We start from the raw sequence: 25434 nt of genomic DNA on the forward strand, positions 1-25434 counted from the left end.
AATATAATTGAAAATAAAAGTATGTGGCCAATTCTTTTCTTTCTTTAACCCCTTATCTTAAAAAAAATAAATTATAACAATAAAAACCTAGCCACACAAAGGATACAATATCAAAAGTTTCATAACTTCATAGAGTTTCAAATCTTTTTAAATCAAAATAAGAATAAAATAACCTTAAATAGCAATGTAACAGAAAATTATAACTGTTGGGGAAGCTAGTAAAGTAGTCTTGTTCAGGCTTCAGAGGCGGCACTAGGCTTCTCTCTGACCAGGCAATGACCCTAAAAACTGGCTAAGTGCCAAACTGCTGAGCTACATACAGGCCAGCAGGGGTGACACCAGCATACCTTGTAAATCATTAGATAAGACAGGGAGTAAATCTGGGGGCTTGAACCTTGAGGGCCTGGCCAGCCCCCGGGGATTAGAGAACATTCCAAGACTTTCAAGTTAAGACCAAGACATTTATGACAATACCAGGGCTGCAAATTTGCACGCAGGCTGATTATTATCAGTGCTTATAGTGGGACTCCTTCGTGTAGCAAACTGAAGTCTCACCCGCGGGGTGGACGCACTGCCTGGAGCCTTTTCACAATTGGGACTCCAGATTGCTGTACCAGGGACTTCCCAGCGCTGCTTGAATATGGATGTAGGTGCTTCCCCAATTCGGTGACATATAAACCTCTGTCTTTACTATTCTTTCTTAATTAGTTATACTATTCTTTTCTTAATTAATATACTGTATTCTCGTGTTAATTCAATAAACTCTTTAAATTTTTGCTTAACTTAGTGCAGAGTGGTTATTTTGCCAGCGAATCCTACGAACCTTGAAACCAAAAGTAAGGTTTTCGGCAAAACAATAACTTAAATAAATGGGAGTGATATTTAACTTTAGGATGCAAAGCTCTGTATTGAGCAGAAATTCAGCATTGTCAGGTAGAAAGAAAAATGCAGTATTTTACAATAAGACCAATTTAAGTGTGGGAGGAACAGCAAAAGATAAAAATAGACACAGAGTGAAAAAGAAACTGGAAAATTAATACACAATTCTGAAAGCAACCATAAGTTTACCCAACACAAATCTTTCATAAGAACTTCAAATTAGCCTCTTCAGACAGGGCAAGTTTACGTGAAATGAGTAAAAGGAAAAATCAGCAATCTTGTGATTGTACACCTCCCAGAAGGCAAAAGTTATCTTCCAGTCCAATTATCTTACCACCACACTCCAGTGCCTTCATTTCATGAATGAACAGCAAAAGCAGATCAGGTTCCTACTGCCAGGCATGGAAACATTCATTATTCAACAGCAGACTTCCCTGACACTGATGATCTATCACATGGATAGGGTCCACTGTGAAATACGGTGACATATGTTCAAACATTGCTCATCTGTCCTAGTCACTTTTACTAACCCGGTGTTCTAGCCCAATAATGATTGATGGGTATTCCTTTTGACTTTGCCATATAGTTCTAATGGTTCTATAAAGAAATACCATGGGCCTGTGCATTATCATTTTCAAAAAAAAAAAAAAAAAGATCAGGTGTCAATAGGTGATGTCTCATGCTACACATCAAAATTTCCAGAAGCAACAAACCTTTGATATTTTTTCCAACTGCTCCTATTATTCCTACCATACACTAGGAAGATCCCACATCTCTACCTTCTCAGCCTCAGAGAGACCTAGAGAGAGGGTGAATCTCTGCCCTGCCCTGAAGAGCTAGCCTATCACACTACAGGTGGAAGATCATAAAATGCAGGGACAAGAACACTGGACTCAGAAAGAAGCAAAGCCTTAAAGAAGGGAAGGGAGGGAAGGTCACTGGTTCCAATTATTTTAGGGAGAATGTGAAACTATTCTAATTGCTTATTTCCCAATGAAGAAATTATTCAAAAACCATCCTCTTTCTTAATCCTCCCACATATAAGGCATTTATCAAAAAAGAAAATCACCTTTAAAAGAGGCTGACTGCTGTGCCGTGAGGGAGGACACAAACTGATAAACCTCTATGATCCCCAAGGACAGTACTGCAGAATAATGATGGTGTTCATGATAACAATAAAAATGGTGATAATGATAAATTAAAAAAATAAGAGGCTGACTGCTATGACTAACCAGCTTTAACATGAGGTAAGCTTAACTCTTATCAAAGAGCTAAAGCCTCCAAAATACTTTTCCCCCAGTATCACTTTGAGGTGATTTGATTTTATCAAATTTTATCAATTGGACTACAAGGTTCAAATACTCCTGAGATGACCAGATTCAAGATAAGCATATACAAATTAAGGTACTTTTCTATATGTGAGCAAGAATCAGTTAAAAAATGTAATTTATATCTAAATTCAAGAACAGCAAAAATGACAATCTACTGAGGAATAAACCTAATATAAAATGCATGAGACCCATTTTAAAGACAACTAGAGAAGTTTACTAAGACATCAAAAAAGGGCTAGAGAAGACACACTGAGTTTCTGGATAGTCAGTCTCAAAACTTTAAATATATTAATTAAATCAATACACTCAAGAATCAATACCAAGAAAAGACGTCGGCAGGATTTTTCATCGAACCACAAGTTTAAAGTTCACTAAGAAAAGAAATAGGTCAAGAGCAGTAAATATTTTTTTGGAAAATAAGAACAATAAGGAAAAGCTCACTCTATTAAACATAAGCAGTACACAAAAGCAGTAATTATAGTAGTGTGGAGTTGGTATAAAAATAGATACAAATCAATGGAATAAAACATACCACGTTCAGAAACAGAGCCATGTAAATATAGAAATTTGACATATGCTAAAGGAGGCACTTCTAATCTTTAAGAAAGAACAAAGTACTCAATAAACGAGGTCAACAAAACTGTCTAAAATTCTGGTATACCATTATCAGCAAAAATTCAAAAGATTAATCACATACAACATTTGCAAGAGAACAGAAACTGGCCTCATCATTTTCAAAGACATTTTGTAGAACTTATCAACACTTTATACTTCCATACTCTTCACCACATGCACATATAAACACAAAGATGTATGCAAAGGATGTTCATTTTATCAGTCTGTAATAGCAAACATACTAAAAGCAATCAGTAGGGTAAATTAATAGTTAGATAATCAATGACATATCCATATATGGCATAATAAGCATTCAGTAAAAGAATAAAACAGAACTATATGTATTAAGATGACAAGTTCTGTAACATAGGTGCCAAGTGAAACAGGAAAAACTAAGTGTCAGTAGTAGTTACCATTTAAATTTGAAAATACAAAATGATAATACGTGTATTATGTAAATGCAAAGAACAATCCAGGAGGATAAGTATCAGTTAATAGGGGCCTCTACAGGGAACAGAATGGAATTGAGGTCAAGTATGTGAAAGGAGAGTTTTAATATTCTATAGTTTGTTTTTCAACAAGCATATCTATCTCTCTCCCATCCTCACTCCCTCAGTCCCTCTCTCCTATCCACCTCTTTCTTGAAATCTGAGAGTAACATGAAGGGCCCCTGCAAATAATGAAGTCAACAGTGATTTATAATTTTCTAACATGAGATCCTGAGGATAAACACAGTTTCATGATTTTAGTAAAATCAAGAATGAGAGGAGCGAAATGTTGATTACCTTAATACAAGTAGGAAAGATGAGGGTAACAAACACATTCAGCCTTCCCCATCCCACCCCCATGTATAACAGCAAAGTTTCTGGAATGGGACTGACCTCATTACCAGTACCAGGAATGAAATCCAATTGTTTTAAAGCCAATATGGAAATCCCACTCCCCTTGCCACGCAACTGATTCAGGGACAGGAACTATAACCCAGGTCTCAATTCTCTGGTCTCCATTTCTGTCCATAATTACTAGGTCCAAGGTGGTCCAATTGTAACAAAGATCAGGATTCTCCTTCCATGCTATGGGAAGGAATGATTTTCCACCTTCTAGATGTGAAGAAAGAAATACATAGCCATAGTTGATGCACACAGTCATCCTACAACCATATAAGACATCACCCTGAAGGTAAAGCATCTTCATGCCTTCTTCATGGAAGAGGAACAAATACAGGGCCAGAAAAAATAGGCAGTGCTCTGACTGAACATGCCTGAAGGCCACTCTATCTCAGGATGTGTCCACTAAATAGGTTAATAAATAACCTTTTAAAGCTGAAGTCATTTTGATTTGGATTTTCCATTAGTTGCAACTAAAAGCATCCCTGTTGATGGGATGGGATAAGTAAAACCTAACACCACCTCTTGATCCTATTTTTTAACGACTATATAGAATTCCATTTTCTTTATCTATCATAATTTATTTAACTATTCCCTATAGATGACAGTTAGGTTGCTTGCAAATTTCATCACAAACAATGTTCAAAGAATACCCTTGTGTGTATGTATGTATCTTTAGGCATTCATATTACTATTTCCATAGGACAGATTCTTAGACATGAAATTACTAGGTCACAGAGCACTCCTATTTCTCTGCCTGTCTTCTTAACAATAAATTTTTCACAACCCTGGGAGACAAGCCAAAGAAGCTATACAGAAAGCTAAGAAAAACTTCTACAGAAGTTTGGTGAAGGATTTCACCAAATCGTGTGGTGAAGGATTTTGAACTGAAAACTAAAAAAAGATGTCTTATATCACCTGCCACTCCTACAAGAACACTTTGGTCAAAGAACAGACGTCCATGAAGGCTTATGGTTGACTATGAGTTGCAATACAACCATATATAACTCAATACCTAATTTTCCAGTGTTAGATATAGATCAAGTTGATGGTATTTGAGATGGATATTAACGGATCATTATCACCATCAGTACTGTAGCTGTTTATATCTATAGCCTACCTCTTTCCCCCATACTTGCCCAGTGGCTTACACTCTTTAATGTATAATATCTGGGGAATATAGTGTGTCTCAGTTTTCTGACTAGCTCTCCCCCAATAATTTTGCCCACATCCTGCTCTACCCATTTGTTCACATGAGAATACCATGTTATTACCAATAACTGAATCCTTCCATAATCTCAATTCCAAGCATCTCACTCTCAAATTAACATCTCCTATTTTTGAAGCTCATTCCCGCTGGAAACTCAATCTTCTGATCCACCTGGGGCCTATAATCCAATGGTCCTACTACCTTTGCACTCTCCTCACCCCCAGGCAGTCCTTACTTCCTCCTTGGCCAGTTTAATTGCAAAATTATAACCACTTCCTTGCCTACTTCCCCAATTTCATTGCCCATCTCTGGTTTCATTATTCTTTCCTGGCAAAACTCTAACCCTGAACACAACAGATTCTCTGCCTACTCTGTGCCTATACCTATGTAGCTGAATGAATGTAGCAGGTGAAAAACACAATCTTGTTGACTGATGTGTTTAAATTTGTGACCACCAACTTCAAGTGAACTCTTAGTCTTCTTAGCATTCTACAACTTTTCCCTAATCTATTTACTATCCTCTCTTTCTAAGCTAACTATTTATACCTTCTCTTGTCTACCTAAACCTATCATATTTCCTCCCATTATCCCTCCCAGCTGACAACCATGCTTCAGACTTCACTTAAGCAATCAAAAAAGAATGTCCACAAGCTCCTACCCCGAAATTTATTCACATAATTGTATCTACGCCCATATACTCTATTGTGATGGTTAATTTTACTGTGTCAATTTGAATGGGCCACAGGGTGCCCAAATATTTAAACATTATTCTGGGCATTTCTGTGAGGGTGTTTCGGGATGAGACTAACATTTGAATCAGCAGACTGAGTAAAGCAGACTGCCCTCCCCAATGTGGGTGGGCTTCATCCAATCTGTTGACGGCCTGACTATAACAAAAAGGCTGAGTGAGGGGGAATTCACTCTTTCTGTCTGCCTTTAAGCTAGGACATTAGTCTCCTGCCTTCAGACTCACACTTGGACTGAAACAAATAGTGTCTGCTCTCCTGGTTCTCAGGCCAGACTTAGAGTGGAACTATACCACTGGCTCTCCCAGGTCTCCAGCTTGCCATCTCTATACTAGATAGACAGATAGATAGATAGATAGATATTACATATATAGACAGGTATAGGTTTAGATATAAAAATTGGGAATTGGCCCATGCTATTATGGAGGTATGAAGGTAGGTAGATAGGTAGATAGATAGATATCCCCCATGACTTATCTGTGCTCCTAAATCCAGCCCCTCCTTGTGTGAACTAGATTCCATACCCTCTCATCTAGTCAAGGGCATTTTTCACCTCTCTTCTGCATCATCAATTTCTCCCTCTCTACTAGTCTACCAGAAAAGTCCCAAAGTCCCATCAGTATATAAGCATATGCAATTTCTCCCATCATTAAAAAAAATCAAACAAATTTGACTTCGCTAACTGCTCCATTCTTCTCCCCTAAAAACTACTCAAAAGACTCATCTATACTAGCATCTCCATTTCCATTCCTTCCATTATCTCTTCCCAGTGTTTAAAAGACACTCCACCCTTGGGCTTCCCTGGTGGCGCAGTGGTTGAGAGTCCGCCTGCCGATGCAGGGGACACGGGTTCGTGCCCCGATCCGGAAAGATCCCACATGCCACGGAGCGGCTAGGCCCGTGAGCCATGGCCGCTGAGCCTGCGCGTCTGGAGCCTGTGCTCCGCAAGGGGAGAGGCCACAACAGTGAGAGGCCCGCGTACCGGGGAGGGGGGGGGGGGGGAAGAAAGAAGAAAAGACACTCCACCCCACCAAAAGGGCTCACTCGTTTCAAGGTTACCAATGACCTTCATGCTGCCAAATCTTACAGTCAGTGCTCATCTGGCTCAACACACCAGCAGCATATGACCCAATTAATCACACTCGCCTTCTTGAAACACCTTATTAGGCTTCTGTGACAACTTTTGATTCTCCATCTACATCAGTCAGCATTCCTTCTCAGTACCCTTTGCCCATCCCTCCTTACCTCCCCAATCTCCAAACATAACAGAAGATTCAGGTCACAGACCTGGTTGTTCTCTTCTCCATCTACATTCACTCCCTTGGAGATCACATCCAGCCTGATGACTTTAAAATTAACTACAGCACACTGGTGACTTCCAAATTTATATAAACAGCCTAGAGCACTCCTCTGAACTTCAAACTTGTATACCCAATTATTTACTAGATACTTGAATGTCTAATGCACATATTGTACTCAATAGGTATAAAATTTCCCCGAACTGCTCCTTCCATAAATTACAATTTTCAGTAGGTACACCTCCATCCTTCTGATTGCTCATGCCAAAAACCTTAGAATCATCCTTGACTCCTCTCCTCCTTTCACACCTCACATCCAATCTATCAGCAAATACTGTTAGTTTTACCTTCAAAATAAAGCTGAAATCCTACCTCCTATCACCACCGCCACAGCTAAAACCTTGGTTCAAGCCACATTATCTCTTATCTGCTTGCCTCCATAGTCTAGTCTCAAAACAGTAGTCAGAGTGATTCTGTTAAAAGAAATGTCAATTTAAAGGATTATATACCATAACCAAGTGAGATTTATCCCAGGAATGCAAAGGTGGCTCAATATAAGAAAATCAATGTAATATGTCACTTTAATAGAATGAAGGAAAAACACCACATGATCATTTCAACTGACACAGGCATCTGATAAAAATCAAATATTCCTTCATGATATAAAAACTCAAAAAACTAGGGACAGAAGAGAATTTCCTCAACACAATAAAGGGGTTTATGAGAAACCCACAGTTAACATCATACTCAGTGGTGAAAGACTGAAAACTTTCCCCCTAAGATCAAGAGCAAGACAGATACTCACTTCCACCAATGCTATTCAACATAGTATTGAAAGTTCTAGCCAGAGAAATTAGATATAAACAAGAAATAAAAGGCATTCAAATTGGAAAGGAAGAGTAAGACTACCTCTACTCACAGATGACATGATCCTGTATATTAAAAAAAAAAAAACCCAAAGAATCCACAAGAAACTACTAGATTTTTTGGGGGGGGTGCTGTGTTGGGTATTTGTTGCTGTGTACAGGCTTTCTCTAGTTGTAGCGAGCGGGGGCTACCCTCCGTTGTGGTGCGCGGGCTTCTCATTGCAGTGACTTCTCTTGCTGCAGATCACAGGCTCTAGGCGTGTGGGCTTCAGTAGTTGTGGCACATGGGCTCAGTAGTTGTGGCGTGCAAGCTCTAGAGCACAGGCTCAGTAGTTGTGGTGCACAGGCTTAGTTGCTACGCGGCATGTGGGATCTTCCCGGACCAGGGCTCGAACCCGTGTCCCCTGCATTGGCAGGTGGATTCTTAACCACTGCGCCACCAGGGAAGTCCCACCAATTCCAAGAAACCTACTAGATTTAATAAGCAAATCCAGCAAAGTTGCAAGGTACATGATCAACACACAAAAATAAGCTGCGTTTCTAGACAACAGCAACAAACAATCTGAAAGGAAATTAAGAAAGCAATCCCATTTACAATGGCATCTAAAAGAATAAAATAAAATATCTAGGAGGTGAAAAACTTGTACACCAAAACCTACAAAACACTGCTGCCAATTAAAGAAGATATTACATTCATAAAGAAGACAAGTTCGTCACTTGTCTCCATAACATGAGCCTGTACTCCACAACAAGAGAAGCCACCACAATGAGAAGCCCATGCACTGCAACAAAGAGTAGCCCCCACTCGCCGCAACTAGAGAAAGCCTGCGTGCAGCAGTGAAGACCCAACACAGCCAAAAATTAATTAATTAATTAATTTTTAAAAAAGAAGACAAGTTTCATTGCAACAAATGGAACACCTATGTTCATGAATAGAAATACTTAATATTGTTAAGATGTCACACTACCCAAAGCTACCTACAGATTCAACACAATCTCTACCAAAATTCCAAAAGCTTTTTTTCAGAAATGGAAAAACCAATCCTCAGATTCATATGGAATTGGGAGTTCCCTGGCGGTCCAGTGGTTAGGACTTGGCACTTTCACTGCCGTGGCCTGGGTTCAATCCTTGGCCAGGGATCTAAGATCCCACAAGCCACCTGGTGCTGCAAAAAAAAAAAAAAAAAAAAAAAAAAAAAAATCATATGGAATTGCAAGGGGCCCTGGATAGCCAAAACAGTCTTCAAAAAGAACAAAGTTGGAGACTCGGACTCCCCAGTTTCAAAACGTACTACAAAGCTATGATAAGGGTTTAGTAAGAATACACAAAAATCTCCTACAACTCAACAACAAAAAGACAAACAACTCAATTTAACAACACACAAAGGACTAGAATAGACATTTCTCCAAACAAGATATACCGATGGCCAATAAGCATGTGAAAAGATGTTCAACGTCTTTAGTCATTAAGGAAATGCAAATCAAAACCACAACAAGATACCACATCACATCACCACCTAAGATGGCTATAATAGAAAGAAAAAGGAAAGCAGAAAGATGAGAAGAAAGGAAAACAAAAGAGAAAAGGAACAGAAAAAAAGAAAAGACAAAAGAAAAGAAAAAGGAACAGAAAATAACAAGTTTTTGAGAGGATTTGGAGAAATTGGAACCCTTATAACATTGCTGGTTGAATGTAAAATGGTTCCACCACCGTGAAAAACAGTTCTGCAGTTCCTCAAAAAGCTAAACATAGGGACTTCCCTGGTGACGCAGTGGTTAAGAATCCGCCTGCCAATGCAGGGGACATGGGTTTGAGCCCTGGTCCAGTGCGGAGCAACTGAGCCCGTGCGCCACAACTACTGAGCCCGTGCGCCACAACTACTGAGCCTGCGTGCCTAGAGCCCGTGCTCTGCAACAAGAGAAGCCACCACAGTGAGCAGCCTGCGCACCACAACGAAGAGTAGCCCCCGCTCCCCGCCACTGGAGAAAGCCTGTGCGCAGCAATGAAGACCCAACACAGCCACAAATAAATAAAATAAATTTTAAAAATTAAAAAAAAAAAGAACTAAACACAGAATTATCATATGATCCAGCAAGTCCACTCTAGGTACAGACCAAAAAAGAATTGGAAAAAGGGACTCAAGCAGATCCTTGTAAGCCAATGTTCAGTGCACCATTATTCACAATAACCAAAAGGGGGAAAAAACCCAACTGTCTGTCAAAAGATGAATGGATACACAAAATATAGTATATACACACAACGGAACAGTATTCAGCTATAAAAGGAAATTAAGTGCTAATACATGGTACAACATGGATGAACCTTGAGAGCATTATGCTGAGTGAAATAAGTCCGATGCAAAAGGACCAATATTATGATTCCACTTGTATATACTACCTAGAATAAGCAAATTCATAGAGAGTATACCAGAGGTTACCAGGAGCTGGGCAGAGGGAGCAATGGGGAGTTATTGCTTAATTAACCAGTTACAGAGTTTGCCTGGCGTGATGCAGAAGTTTTAGAAATAATGGTGATGGTTGTGTAACAGTGAGTGTAATTAATGTCACTGAATCGTACACTTAAAAAATAGATAAATTAGCAAACTTTGTTATACACATTTTACAATTTTTTTTTAAAGATCATTCAGATCATGGTGTTTCCCTGACAAACCTCTCCAGTAGCTTCCCACCTCCCTCAGAATGAAAACCCAAATTTTCAAAATTGCCTACAAGGTCCTACACAATCTGTCTGACTTTATCTTCTACAATTCTCTATCTCACCCTGCTCTAACTTACTGGCCTCCTAGGCTGCTCTGCGGACACACCATGCAGGCTCCCTCAGAGCCTTTGCACTTTCCTTTCCCTCAGATAGCCACAGGACTAGCTCTCTCACTTCCTTCAGGTCTTTACTCAAAAATTATCTTCTCAGCCAGGCCTTCCCTGACCACCTACTGTAAAACTGCAGCTCCCTACCCCCACTGACACGCTTCACCTTCTGATATACCAGGCTTTTGACTCATTGCCTATCTCTCTCCAAAATGCAACAAAGAGTAGCCCCCACTCGCCGCAACTAGAGAAAGCCTGCGTGCAGCAGTGAAGACCCAACACAGCCAAAAATTAATTAATTAATTAATTTTTTAAAAAGAAGACAAGTTTCATTGCAACAAATGGAACATCTATGTTCATGAATAGAAATACTTAATATTGTTAAGATGTCACACTACCCAAAGCTACCTACAGATTCAACACAATCTCTACCAAAATTCCAAAAGCTTTTTTTCAGAAATGGAAAAACCAATCCTCAGATTCATATGGAATTGGGAGTTCCCTGGCGGTCCAGTGGTTAGGACTTGGCACTTTCACTGCCGTGGCCTGGGTTCAATCCTTGGCCAGGGATCTAAGATCCCACAAGCCACCTGGTGCTGCAAAAAAAAAAAAAAAAAAAAAAAAAAAAATCATATGGAATTGCAAGGGGCCCTGGATAGCCAAAACAGTCTTCAAAAAGAACAAAGTTGGAGACTCGGACTCCCCAGTTTCAAAACGTACTACAAAGCTATGATAAGGGTTTAGTAAGAATACACAAAAATCTCCTACAACTCAACAACAAAAAGACAAACAACTCAATTTAACAACACACAAAGGACTAGAATAGACATTTCTCCAAACAAGATATACCGATGGCCAATAAGCATGTGAAAAGATGTTCAACGTCTTTAGTCATTAAGGAAATGCAAATCAAAACCACAACAAGATACCACATCACATCACCAACTAAGATGGCTATAATAGAAAGAAAAAGGAAAGCAGAAAGATGAGAAGAAAGGAAAACAAAAGAGAAAAGGAACAGAAAAAAAGAAAAGACAAAAGAAAAGAAAAAGGAACAGAAAATAACAAGTTTTTGAGAGGATTTGGAGAAATTGGAACCCTTATAACATTGCTGGTTGAATGTAAAATGGTTCCACCACCGTGAAAAACAGTTCTGCAGTTCCTCAAAAAGCTAAACATAGGGACTTCCCTGGTGACGCAGTGGTTAAGAATCCGCCTGCCAATGCAGGGGACATGGGTTTGAGCCCTGGTCCAGTGCGGAGCAACTGAGCCCGTGCGCCACAACTACTGAGCCCGTGCGCCACAACTACTGAGCCTGCGTGCCTAGAGCCCGTGCTCTGCAACAAGAGAAGCCACCACAGTGAGCAGCCTGCGCACCACAACGAAGAGTAGCCCCCGCTCCCCGCCACTGGAGAAAGCCTGTGCGCAGCAATGAAGACCCAACGCAGCCACAAATAAATAAAATAAATTTTAAAAATTAAAAAAAAAAAAGAACTAAACACAGAATTATCATATGATCCAGCAAGTCCACTCTAGGTACAGACCAAAAAAGAATTGGAAAAAGGGACTCAAGCAGATCCTTGTAAGCCAATGTTCAGTGCACCATTATTCACAATAACCAAAAGGGGGAAAAAACCCAACTGTCTGTCAAAAGATGAATGGATACACAAAATATAGTATATACACACAACGGAACAGTATTCAGCTATAAAAGGAAATTAAGTGCTAATACATGGTACGACATGGATGAACCTTGAGAGCATTATGCTGAGTGAAATAAGTCCGATGCAAAAGGACCAATATTATGATTCCACTTGTATATACTACCTAGAATAAGCAAATTCATAGAGAGTATACCAGAGGTTACCAGGAGCTGGGCAGAGGGAGCAATGGGGAGTTATTGCTTAATTAACCAGTTACAGAGTTTGCCTGGCGTGATGCAGAAGTTTTAGAAATAATGGTGATGGTTGTGTAACAGTGAGTGTAATTAATGTCACTGAATCGTACACTTAAAAAATAGATAAATTAGCAAACTTTGTTATACACATTTTACAATTTTTTTTTAAAGATCATTCAGATCATGGTGTTTCCCTGACAAACCTCTCCAGTAGCTTCCCACCTCCCTCAGAATGAAAACCCAAATTTTCAAAATTGCCTACAAGGTCCTACACAATCTGTCTGACTTTATCTTCTACAATTCTCTATCTCACCCTGCTCTAACTTACTGGCCTCCTAGGCTGCTCTGCGGACACACCATGCAGGCTCCCTCAGAGCCTTTGCACTTTCCTTTCCCTCAGATAGCCACAGGACTAGCTCTCTCACTTCCTTCAGGTCTTTACTCAAAAATTATCTTCTCAGCCAGGCCTTCCCTGACCACCTACTGTAAAACTGCAGCTCCCTACCCCCACTGACACGCTTCACCTTCTGATATACCAGGCTTTTGACTCATTGCCTATCTCTCTCCAAAATGCAACAAAGAGTAGCCCCCACTCGCCGCAACTAGAGAAAGCCTGCGTGCAGCAGTGAAGACCCAACACAGCCAAAAATTAATTAATTAATTAATTTTTTAAAAAGAAGACAAGTTTCATTGCAACAAATGGAACATCTATGTTCATGAATAGAAATACTTAATATTGTTAAGATGTCACACTACCCAAAGCTACCTACAGATTCAACACAATCTCTACCAAAATTCCAAAAGCTTTTTTTCAGAAATGGAAAAACCAATCCTCAGATTCATATGGAATTGGGAGTTCCCTGGCGGTCCAGTGGTTAGGACTTGGCACTTTCACTGCCGTGGCCTGGGTTCAATCCTTGGCCAGGGATCTAAGATCCCACAAGCCACCTGGTGCTGCAAAAAAAAAAAAAAAAAAAAAAAAAAAAAATCATATGGAATTGCAAGGGGCCCTGGATAGCCAAAACAGTCTTCAAAAAGAACAAAGTTGGAGACTCGGACTCCCCAGTTTCAAAACGTACTACAAAGCTATGATAAGGGTTTAGTAAGAATACACAAAAATCTCCTACAACTCAACAACAAAAAGACAAACAACTCAATTTAACAACACACAAAGGACTAGAATAGACATTTCTCCAAACAAGATATACCGATGGCCAATAAGCATGTGAAAAGATGTTCAACGTCTTTAGTCATTAAGGAAATGCAAATCAAAACCACAACAAGATACCACATCACATCACCAACTAAGATGGCTATAATAGAAAGAAAAAGGAAAGCAGAAAGATGAGAAGAAAGGAAAACAAAAGAGAAAAGGAACAGAAAAAAAGAAAAGACAAAAGAAAAGAAAAAGGAACAGAAAATAACAAGTTTTTGAGAGGATTTGGAGAAATTGGAACCCTTATAACATTGCTGGTTGAATGTAAAATGGTTCCACCACCGTGAAAAACAGTTCTGCAGTTCCTCAAAAAGCTAAACATAGGGACTTCCCTGGTGACGCAGTGGTTAAGAATCCGCCTGCCAATGCAGGGGACATGGGTTTGAGCCCTGGTCCAGTGCGGAGCAACTGAGCCCATGCGCCACAACTACTGAGCCCGTGCGCCACAACTACTGAGCCTGCGTGCCTAGAGCCCGTGCTCTGCAACAAGAGAAGCCACCACAGTGAGCAGCCTGCGCACCACAACGAAGAGTAGCCCCCGCTCCCCGCCACTGGAGAAAGCCTGTGCGCAGCAATGAAGACCCAACGCAGCCACAAATAAATAAAATAAATTTTAAAAATTAAAAAAAAAAAAGAACTAAACACAGAATTATCATATGATCCAGCAAGTCCACTCTAGGTACAGACCAAAAAAGAATTGGAAAAAGGGACTCAAGCAGATCCTTGTAAGCCAATGTTCAGTGCACCATTATTCACAATAACCAAAAGGGGGAAAAAACCCAACTGTCTGTCAAAAGATGAATGGATACACAAAATATAGTATATACACACAACGGAACAGTATTCAGCTATAAAAGGAAATTAAGTGCTAATACATGGTACGACATGGATGAACCTTGAGAGCATTATGCTGAGTGAAATAAGTCCGATGCAAAAGGACCAATATTATGATTCCACTTGTATATACTACCTAGAATAAGCAAATTCATAGAGAGTATACCAGAGGTTACCAGGAGCTGGGCAGAGGGAGCAATGGGGAGTTATTGCTTAATTAACCAGTTACAGAGTTTGCCTGGCGTGATGCAGAAGTTTTAGAAATAATGGTGATGGTTGTGTAACAGTGAGTGTAATTAATGTCACTGAATCGTACACTTAAAAAATAGATAAATTAGCAAACTTTGTTATACACATTTTACAATTTTTTTTTAAAGATCATTCAGATCATGGTGTTTCCCTGACAAACCTCTCCAGTAGCTTCCCACCTCCCTCAGAATGAAAACCCAAATTTTCAAAATTGCCTACAAGGTCCTACACAATCTGTCTGACTTTATCTTCTACAATTCTCTATCTCACCCTGCTCTAACTTACTGGCCTCCTAGGCTGCTCTGCGGACACACCATGCAGGCTCCCTCAGAGCCTTTGCACTTTCCTTTCCCTCAGATAGCCACAGGACTAGCTCTCTCACTTCCTTCAGGTCTTTACTCAAAAATTATCTTCTCAGCCAGGCCTTCCCTGACCACCTACTGTAAAACTGCAGCTCCCTACCCCCACTGACACGCTTCACCTTCTGATATACCAGGCTTTTGACTCATTGCCTATCTCTCTCCAAAATGCAAACTCCAAAAACGAGCGATTTGTGTTTGTTTTGTTCATTGATGGTATCCCCAGTACCTAGAGCAGCGCTCAATAAATATCTGTTGAATTAACAAAGGGAGACCACTGTTCAATGGCATGAAAATCTAAATGCCCTACCCACACCGACCTTCAGCTCCCTAAAAGTTGACGCACCGAACTATACAAAATCCTTAGTACTCTGACTTAAAGACCACTAAAGTAACATCCTAAGGATTCTAATATCCTCTTCCATAGGGAGAACTTTTACATACTCAAACATATCCAGAAAACAACTCAAATTAAACCAGAGAAAACAAAACAAACCATTAAGGATTCAATGCTTTGAACTCAAAAAATCCAACATAACTTGTTACACTACACAAAATGGGCTGGGTGCCTGGGAGGTGGAAAGGGAGAAGGAAGATGTCCGTCTCTAAGGAATATCCCACACACAGCCCAGAGGCCTGCTCTGCCGGACTGAGCACCGCCAGTGTCGGAGAAGGCTAGAATGATACCTCAAGGGTCTGGAGGTGGAAGCAGGGTTGGGGAGGACACGTTACCGTGAGAAGAGTCAGTTCAATGGGACTTCTCCTTCAGCTGGACGACTTGTGCAGCGTCCCAACGGCATTGCCTGGAACCCAGTCACTCATGCTGGACACCAATTCAATCGACCTTATTCCCGCGGGTCAGAGTCCACGCCGGAGCGTCACGGCGCACACAGCATACGTCACTTCTAGGACACGGACCTTCCCACCCCTCCCTCCGGGGTCCGTCGGCCCCCAGTCCACCACTCCCAGAGCGCCGCGCTGCAGCCCCTCCCACCCTAGCCCGGCGGGCTACGCGAAACGCATGCGCGGAGGACTCCCGCCGCCGCTGAGCACTCAGGGAAGTGTAGTCTCCTTGTGGGTGCCCGTGGGCCGCCAGAGTCCTACGTCCCGGCGGAACCTGGAGAAGTCAGAACACTCTCGCCACCCGGGTTCTTATCCCCACCTTCACACCTGTCCGGTCACCTCACGCTCACGGTCCGATCCCACGCGCTGGGCTTCCGTCAGGGCGGGCCCCAGGGGAGAGCGGATACCCGGTCTTCCCTTCAGCGGGCTGTGCTGGAGGAGGCGGGGCCCACTGCCCGCCTCCCACCGCCCCCCTCCCCGCCCCCCTCCCCGCCCCCCTGTCTCCCGCGGGCCGCGGGCCGGTGCCCGAACAGAGGCGGCGGCCCCCGCAGCAGCCGCAGGAGGGGCGGCGGCGGTGGGCGCCGCAGGCGATGCCCCTGCCCGGCTCCTCCGGCGTGGGGCAGTGCGAGCGGCGGCGGGGGAGCAGGCAGGGGGCGGCGGCTGCGGCGGCTGCAACAGAGGGGCCGAGAGCTGGAGGCGGCGGCGGCGGCCTCGAAGGGCATCGGCGGAGGCGGTGATGGCACCAGTGGTGATGTGAGTGTGTGCTGGCTGGGGCCCCGGGGGCTGTCCAGCCCGAGGCGGGCGGCCCGGCGGCGAGCGGGAGCGGGAGGCCAGGGGCGGCGGAGGGATGCTGTGTGCCCGGTGCGGAGCCGGGAGACGCCGCCCGCCGCCCGCCGCCCGCCGCCCGCCGCCGCCGCCGCCGCCGCCGCCGCCGTGGACCGTCCTGGCGCTGCGGCGGCCGGCGCTGCGCAAAGAGCGGCCAGGTGTGGGGTTCCCGGGCAGAGGCTGGGGCAGCGCAGGCCGAGGGGCGTCTGCGATTGTTCTCAACACTCCTCCCCCACCCCACCCCGTGTGTCTGTTTGTCACTTGCAGCTGAAGATGGAAAGAGCCAGGCGAAGGGGAGGCGGCGGCGGCGGCGGCGGCCGTGGCCGCGGCGGCAAGAATGTAGGGGGCTCTGGCCTCAGCAAGAGTAGACTCTATCCCCAGGCCCAGCACTCCCACTACCCCCACTACGCGGCTTCAGCCACCCCTAACCAGGCTGGGGGCGCAGCCGAAATCCAGGAGCTGGCCTCCAAAAGGGTGGACATCCAGAAAAAGAGGTTTTACCTAGATGTGAAGCAAAGCTCCCGGGGCCGGTTCCTAAAGATAGCCGAAGTCTGGATAGGGAGAGGCCGGCAAGACAATATCAGAAAGAGTAAACTGACCCTCTCCCTGTCTGTGGCCGCGGAGCTGAAGGACTGTCTAGGGGACTTCATCGAGCACTATGCCCACCTGGGCCTGAAAGGCCACCGACAAGAGCATGGTCACGGCAAAGAGCAAAGCTCCAGGAGGAGACAGAAGCACGCAGCACCCTCCCCACCAGTCTCTGTGGGGTCCGAAGAGCACCCTCACAGTGTCCTCAAAACAGACTACATAGAGAGGGACAATAGGAAATACTATCTAGACCTAAAGGAAAATCAACGGGGTCGCTTCCTAAGGATAAGACAAACCATGATCCGGGGAACTGGCATGATAGGTTATTTTGGCCACACTTTGGGCCAAGAGCAGACTATCGTCCTCCCAGCACAAGGGATGATTGAGTTTCGGGACGCCTTGGTTCAGCTCATTGAAGACTATGGCGAAGGGGACATAGAAGAACGCAGAGGTGGAGACGATGACCCAGTCGAACTCCCAGAGGGGACTTCTTTCAGAGTGGACAATAAAAGGTTCTACTTTGATGTGGGCTCTAATAAATATGGAATTTTCCTGAAGGTAAGTGAGGTGAGGCCACCTTACCGTAATACTATTACTGTTCCATTCAAAGCTTGGACAAGGTTTGGGGAGAATTTTATCAAGTACGAAGAAGAGATGAGGAAAATTTTCAACAGCCATAAAGAAAAGAGGATGGATGGCAGAAGGGCCAGTGGTGAAGAGCAAGAATGCCTCGACTAGAATGAAATTGAACTCCATCAGGCAAAAGTTAAAATCATAAATTGGCTAAAAGTACTGATCCATAATCATTTGAAGAAATTTTTCCTCTTTTTTTGGCCCTTTGTTATGAGTAATACCTCTAGTAGTTATACTTCAAGGAGTCTGATTCTCATGTTATGTTATCCATAAAACACTATAATTCTTATGGGAATTTCAGCCTTCCCAGAGCTAAATAGTTTAGCTGCTTCAGCTGCTCCAGACTATTGAAGTATGCAAATCAGCACAGTGTGACATTCTGACCTTCTAGATACCATAACTAAGATTAACATTGCACTATGACATAAGCCTAAAAAAAGATACATATACCTAATATGTAAGTGTGAATTTCTATTTAACAAGTTCCCCAAAAAAAGTATTCCATTCCTACTTCATTAAAAGCTGCTAGGATTACCTGTAGGACAGTTACCACAGAAACAGAAACTGACTTCTATTATAAATATATTTATTTACAAAAGTACGAGTAGAAATATATTAAATGTCCATTGGATAACTGAATATTAAACAGTACCATTAAAGAATCGAATCTTAGAGTTACTATAGTATTCTATAATTTCAAATTTTGTGGTGACCCTACAGTTTATACTTGCCATATCAATGCCATGAGAGAGTTTTAATTGGTTATTCTAAGCTAGTTATAATCCCATCTTCACCTCTGATTATTGTACCATATATTATTATTGACTTTCCAAAGTTTCAGGAATTACTTTTATGTCACTGTTGCGTGGGAGGCTTTGCTATGGAAATCTTGATATTTTAGCTTTTCATGCTAATTTGAAGGTTGTAAGAGGTTCTTTCCCAAAATACATCATGGACTCAAGGTGTTATATTTTATGCTGCTGCTTTAGCACTGTTTCAGAAGGGTTGGTGCACCAGTTACCTGATATAAAAATAATCTGTAGTAATATATTTTAGTAGCACTTTTGCAGTTGCTGCCCTGAAGTCCATTTCAACACTTACAGTATAAACCTGACTTTTAAAGGTGTTTTAATTCCAGGAAAAAAAAAAGTTTTTTTCTAAAAAGCATTTAGAATAAATATACAATTTCAGCCTGGAAAAATATAATTTGAAGATTGGTTATAAACATATTTGAAAGAATAATTCAGGCATTTTTCCAAGGTGCTCTTTATGATACTTTACACAAGGTTTACTTTACACAAGACTCACCCACTTACTGGTATTAAAAATTACTTTCCAGGAAGTGCCACAGCAATTTTTCAACACCCAAGCAATTTTTTAAACAAGTGGATATAATGTATATGTGTACCAACCCACCCTGTATTAACTGACTGAAATTTTATCTGTTGAGCTGCATTTTATCTGAATGAAATTACTGTCTTTTATCTTGGCTTTATTCACCTCCCACACAATGAGTCCATATAATCATGTTTAGAAGCCAGACACTGATTTCAGCCCCCAAATATAGCTCTCATTGATGAGAGCTGGCTGCATGGATTGAGTTCAGAATGTAGCTCTTCTTTTATATGCTATAAGTAATTCACAATTATTTTAACAGTTGATTTCCCTCCAGAGGTTTGTCCCCAAATACACTTAAGTAAGGTCACTAAGAAAACTTTATGATATGAATTAAGAAAATTAATTTCACAGATTTACGTTACTTAAGAACAAGCAATCAGTAACCTAGACATACATACTGGTGTTGGCTTACTGATTGTATTTCCAGTTTCCTCAAAGTATAAAGGAATCTCCCCAGTTCATTATAATTGTGGGCCATCTAGATCACTATGGACCAGCTGAAGGTTAGAAGATGGTGTTAGGACTAGAGTTAATAGCTCATGGCGGGTGTTGAGACTCTAAAAGTAGCAAGGATCTTTAAACAGTCCTTACTGTAAAATAACTATTCTAGGCTTGATAAAAAGTAGTTTTGGGGTATGTGAAGGAGTGGTGTACACTTGAATTACTGTACTACTGATTGCTTTGCTGCCCATCATAGTGCCTATTAATAATAATCAACCTGTCAGATTTTGGCAAACTGGAGCTGTGAATATTCCAGTATTTGAGTGTTCCTATCACTATTGCTGTGACTGTATACTCTCTCTTAAAACCTTCCCTTCCAAAATATTTATATCTGTTAAATCTAAATAATTTCCTTCTTGGTTTTTAGTCTGGTAAGGTTTGAGTGTGTGTGTGTGTGTGTGTATATATATACATATATATATGTATATACACACACACACACACACATCTATGTGTGTGTATATATGTGTTATATATATACATACACATGATACAATGTCAGACTTAAATATCTTTAACTCATTGTATATAAATATTAGTTTAATTTTGCATTAATAATTTAAGTGAAAAATTGGTTAGGCAGCCAAATTTTCTACATTGTATGTATACTTCACAGTTTTTACCATCTCAAAGCTACAAACTGGATAGATGCATATGTACCGGCAGTTGAATATACTTTAGAATCATTAAGCCTTCTGCCAGTCCTTTTGTTTCATTTTCTTCAAAGTTAATGTTCACCGGAAAATGAAATGATGCTATGATTTTTTTTGATACTTAAAATTTCCAGTCATTCATTAGCCATAATCAAATAAGATCCAATCCAAAACTCTGGTATTAGGACATGTACTGAGATGTATCTTATAAAATACGCTACTATTCTTATCTGTGCAATATACATTTTATTTATTGTCATTTGTAACATAAATGGAGCTGCAAGTGTACATGGTACTCTTCAAAATAATAGGATCCCTGCCTTGAAGACATAAAACTCTTAAGGCAACTGGATGTTAGAATTCAAAAAGTGAGCATTAAAAGTTAGTAACCAAAATTACTAGTTCACTATATAATTCTAAAACACTGATGATGTTTGCACATAATAATTCAAGCATAATGTGGTACAGACTCAAAACTGTAATAATATAAGCTGATAGTATGAAATTTGGAAACGGGTCCCTCATAATCGTTGGCAGTGTGCTCCTACCAATTGAAAGCAGCACTAATCTGTTGCTTATATGCAAAAGGTGCAATGTATTATAACAGTATTAAACTTCTGCCACATTTTATAATTTTCCTTGTTAAAGCCCCAAACTGCCATGTCCCTTAAACTTGAGTCAAACACAAGCTTATTTGCACTAAAGAGCATGGCCAAAAAATAAATGACAGGGTGGAAAAGCTAATTGGAACCTCTTGAAATAATTGGTTCTAATGGGAGAATTTCACATTTGTCTATTTGAAAGCTATATGGTCCAGGCAGACAATCTGTCAGTTCACTAATTTAATAATGCACTTTACCTTTTGTATATAAAAGATGTACATTTATGCCACTTGACTGGTGGGATGTGTTTCAATAACTATGTAGTTAGAATCTGTAGGGTGAGCTCTTGCATGCATATGTTTGTGTTGGAACTGCCGTAGTAACAAGTTTCCATTAAATCAGTGTAATGGAGAAGGGTAGAAAATGTTTCTGCAGCAAATCCCAATACATTTAACAAAGAATTTTAAAGTAGAGTTCATATTTGTATTCTTCAGGACTAGAATCAATAAAAAACTATTTCTAGCCCAGGTTAGTATTACAGTTGAGATTATATCTAATTGAGATTCCCCATAATACCCTGAAAATGAATTTTGGGAATTTGTGCAGACAAAAAAATTTTTAACAATTCTGTTTCATTGTTGATGTGTGTTTAAATTAGTAATGAAAAGACAGTACATGATACTATATTAGAATTAAAAGTATGATTGGCTGATATGGCATCGTTAAGAAAACACCCAGACTAAAGAAAGTTCAAATTAAGGAAATGCAAAGAGCCTAAGAACAATTGCTAAAATAAATATGATATTATTTCAAAACTTGCAGAAGAACTAACTTTCACCAACCAAAAAGGGTATTAGGGGCCTTAGTGTATCCTTCCATCCTGAAAACTTCCTAAGATATACATTTGAAAACTAGATAATTGTTGCTTAATAATAGGTTGTATGTACTTTACTAACAACACTGTGTACTAACAATTCATCAAGAGTATACTATATTTACTGCATTCATTTTATATTTGTGGATAAGAATACATTATATATAGTGAACCTATCTTAATATAATCTTGTATTTATATTGTAATTTTGCAAATATTTTCAGTAAAATAAACATTTATCTGAGCTGCACAATTTGAAGAGGATGAAATTGGAATACACCCTCAGACGCTCAGTTTTAATAAGCAGCTACCATTGAAAGTTGATGTATGTACTATCATTCCTTTAGAATTTGTTTTATGGTTTATTTTAATACTTAAGTAAATAGGACTTAATTGCAAATTTGAAATAGTGTCCTGGAAATAATTTTTTCATAAGTGTGAGATTTTCTTTTTTCCTGCTTATTTCCAAATGTCTTTCACTGGAACTATTTGTAAAATCTTATTCCAAGCTTTATGTAAGAGCTTTGCTTAGTCATCACATAGTTTGAAGTTTCTCTTTTACCAAAACACCAAACATCTTTGGCAGGATAAAATCTAAAGTAAACCACAAAGAATTTAAAGTTGATTCTATGCCAACAGAATAATACAGGTATAATATTTATCACTGCCAAATAAGATTCTTAAAATCTTTCTGGAGTTTCCTTAAAGATTTCTTGAATTTCATAGAGAAATATTGGCTTGTGGCTAGCCCATTAGAGGAAGAGAGTAGGGATGTTGGTATGCTGTTGAGACAATCTGTAGTCCACAATACTGTAGCAGTGAGGTACAGGGAAAATGTGTTTTTCCCAATTTCACGTCTTGTGAAAATTGAGTTTTGGGGGTTTTTTTGGGTTTTTTTTTTGCGATACGCGGGCCTCTCACTGTGTGGCCTCTCCCGTTGCGGAGCACAGGCTCCGGACGCGCAGGCTCAGCGGCCATGGCTCACGGGCCCAGCCACTCCGCGGCATGTGGGATCTTCCCAGACCGGGGCACGAACCCGTGTCCCCTGCATCGGCAGGCGGACTCTCAACCACTGCGCCACCAGGGAAGCCCACAAATTGAGTTTTTAGATCACAGTTACTCTGTCATACCCAAATTTATGTAGAAAAACAGTTTATGTGCTAGTATATTTTCTTGTATAATGTTAAAAAATTAATCTTTTTTTTCCTTAATTTGACATGATTTTTTTAAGTAATTTAAATTTATTTAGTCAATATTTTTGAATAAGGAAAACATGCATATAGTACAAAATTTAAATGGGCCAGATGGGTAGACACTGAAATGTAGCAACCAGTGTTACCAATTTCTTGGGTCTCCTTCTAGAGTTACTTTGCATATACAAACATATGTATTATATATACAGATATTCTTCTTAAACATACAGTTGGAAACATATCGTATACACTCTCCTGTACCCAGTAGTATCAATTTTAGATCTGTCATTATAAGTGAATTTTTTCCCCTTTTACCTAGATACCATACTTGATCTAGTTACCATAGATCAATTAAATGCATAGATAGTTAAATTTAATTTGAACTATTTATGACACCAAGGGAACCTCAAGGAAATTTCAAATGATTCCCATTGGAATTTACTCAAAATGCAAATATATGTATATATCAATTTTTAAATGTATAAATATTCAGTTTCCCGTCCCTATTTGAAACCACTTTGCCCTCCTAGCTCCCCCTCTTCCTTCCCTCAAAAAAGTATTGGTCTTTTTCCTGAGGTAATGCAGTTCAGGATGTTAAGTGATTTACCCAAAGTTTATTTTAGATTAACTGTGTCCTCTAATGAAAAACACCCATGTTTAAAAGCTTTAATAAATTATCACTGTTAGTCAGTTTTTACTATTTCTGTTACTATTATTTTTATCCAAAGACCTTGCCATTGTAAGAGTAAATCAGCACTAGAACCATAGCAAAAGGTTATGATCCTGCTGAAATCTTTTGATTTATTAACATGAGTGTTTATCATGAGAAAAAGTATAGTTATTAATGAATAATTCATTTAGCATTTAGTCAAATCCAAGACTAAGCAAAGGGATAATGCTACTTCTGATTATTTAAAGCATTGATTCCCTATTGAGGGACCCAGAGTCCGTGAGATTTCCTTGGGACCAAAAGGTACCAAGATGATTTGGGAAAAGATTAAAAACGTAAGGGCTATGAGGTTACAAGTACAACTAAACCATCTCTATTTTCCGCTGTAAGACTATAAAATAGCAAATATAATTGTTTGAAAATGAAATTAGCATAATTACTATTACTGAAAATATAAACAAAGTTGCTTTAATAGTTCCCCAACCCCTCCCCCTCAAAAGTCACAGTTCTCTTTTTATTCACATCAAGGAGGCACTTTAAGGTCACTTTTCTAATAACCACCAAGAAAAAATTATCTGAAAAATTAAAGGTCCCATACTTGAACCCTGAAGGATCCTATAAAGTTATGAATTAAAGCAACCAATTAAGAGTATGTGGGTTGAGAAAGAATTTCTCAAAGAGTATGTGGGCTGGTGTGTGTAAACTCTATGAAAATGTTAAAAGGTTTAAAAATTAAAGCATTGGTTTCAACTTTAGAATAATACCTTCATAAGTGATGGAATGATTTTCTGTTTGTAACATGGAAAAAGTGTTGTTAGAAAACAAGATTCTCTTAAACATTTATTTTTAAAGCATAAAAGAGTTTGCTTCTTTTATTTTAGTGATGAATAACTCATTATCCTTTGCAGAATCTGTAACATTGGTAAAGATCACCAGATATTTACTTGTTGAAGCTTAAAATGGTTTATAGGTATTGTTCCTTATTTAAAGAGAGGGATCAAAAGGAAGGTAATTCACCTTCGGGAAGAGTTTTGCTTAAATGTAGGCTAAAAAATATTAATAATTTTCCATCCTTAATCAAGGAGTTTCCCATCTTGGCGCTTTCTGGTAAATTGTTTTCCAAACTTTACCTTCTTTGGAATATCTCTTGTGAGAAATTGCATAGTCTTACTGAGGCCAGTGGCATCTACCAATAAATAAAAGCTTATTGGTAATGAATTAGTGCTGCTACGGTGAGGTTAGTTTGTAATGTGAATATGAAGAAAATACTCATTTAAGTGGAATATACAGTTCCTCCTTTAGTGTTGACTTTTTTCTAAGATTGAATAGGCATTGTCCTTTCATTTTACCCCTTTATACTTAGTTTCTGTGTTATTCTATTCCAAGTATTCATTGTTCCCAGGAAATATTAGGAGTAAAGAAAAGAGAAAGTAATCCCTAA

At 40.1% G+C, this 25434-nt stretch overlaps 2 protein-coding genes across 10 annotated transcripts in view; one reads left to right on the forward strand and one right to left on the reverse strand.

Moving 5' to 3' along the window:
- Nucleotides 1-16106, reverse strand: part of WRN (WRN RecQ like helicase) — a 142525-nt gene extending 126419 nt beyond the window's left edge. For 7 of the 8 annotated variants that reach the window (XM_079909403.1, XM_079909402.1, XM_079909399.1 and 4 more), the window contains exon 1: nucleotides 15946-16106. The gene's annotated coding sequence lies outside the window, so the exon portion shown is untranslated. Of the gene's footprint in view, nucleotides 1-15900 lie in introns of all 8 variants that reach the window. The other variant, XM_079909397.1, reaches the window with a different exon arrangement.
- Nucleotides 16107-16489: 383 nt separating this feature from the next.
- The window catches only part of PURG (purine rich element binding protein G), a 33696-nt gene continuing 24751 nt past the window's right edge, over nucleotides 16490-25434 (forward strand). Inside the window, exons 1-2 of one of the 2 annotated variants that reach the window (XM_079909405.1) lie at nucleotides 16490-16809; nucleotides 17149-20304. In XM_079909405.1, coding sequence (XP_079765531.1) covers nucleotides 17155-18207 — 1053 coding nt within the window. In that variant the 5' untranslated portion in view covers nucleotides 16490-16809; nucleotides 17149-17154 and the 3' untranslated portion in view covers nucleotides 18208-20304. Of the gene's footprint in view, nucleotides 16810-17146; nucleotides 20305-25434 lie in introns of those variants that run through there. The other variant, XM_079909406.1, reaches the window with a different exon arrangement.

This window comes from Stenella coeruleoalba (assembly GCF_951394435.1).
Source record: "Stenella coeruleoalba genome assembly, chromosome: 21".
Taxonomy (NCBI): domain Eukaryota; kingdom Metazoa; phylum Chordata; class Mammalia; order Artiodactyla; family Delphinidae; genus Stenella; species Stenella coeruleoalba.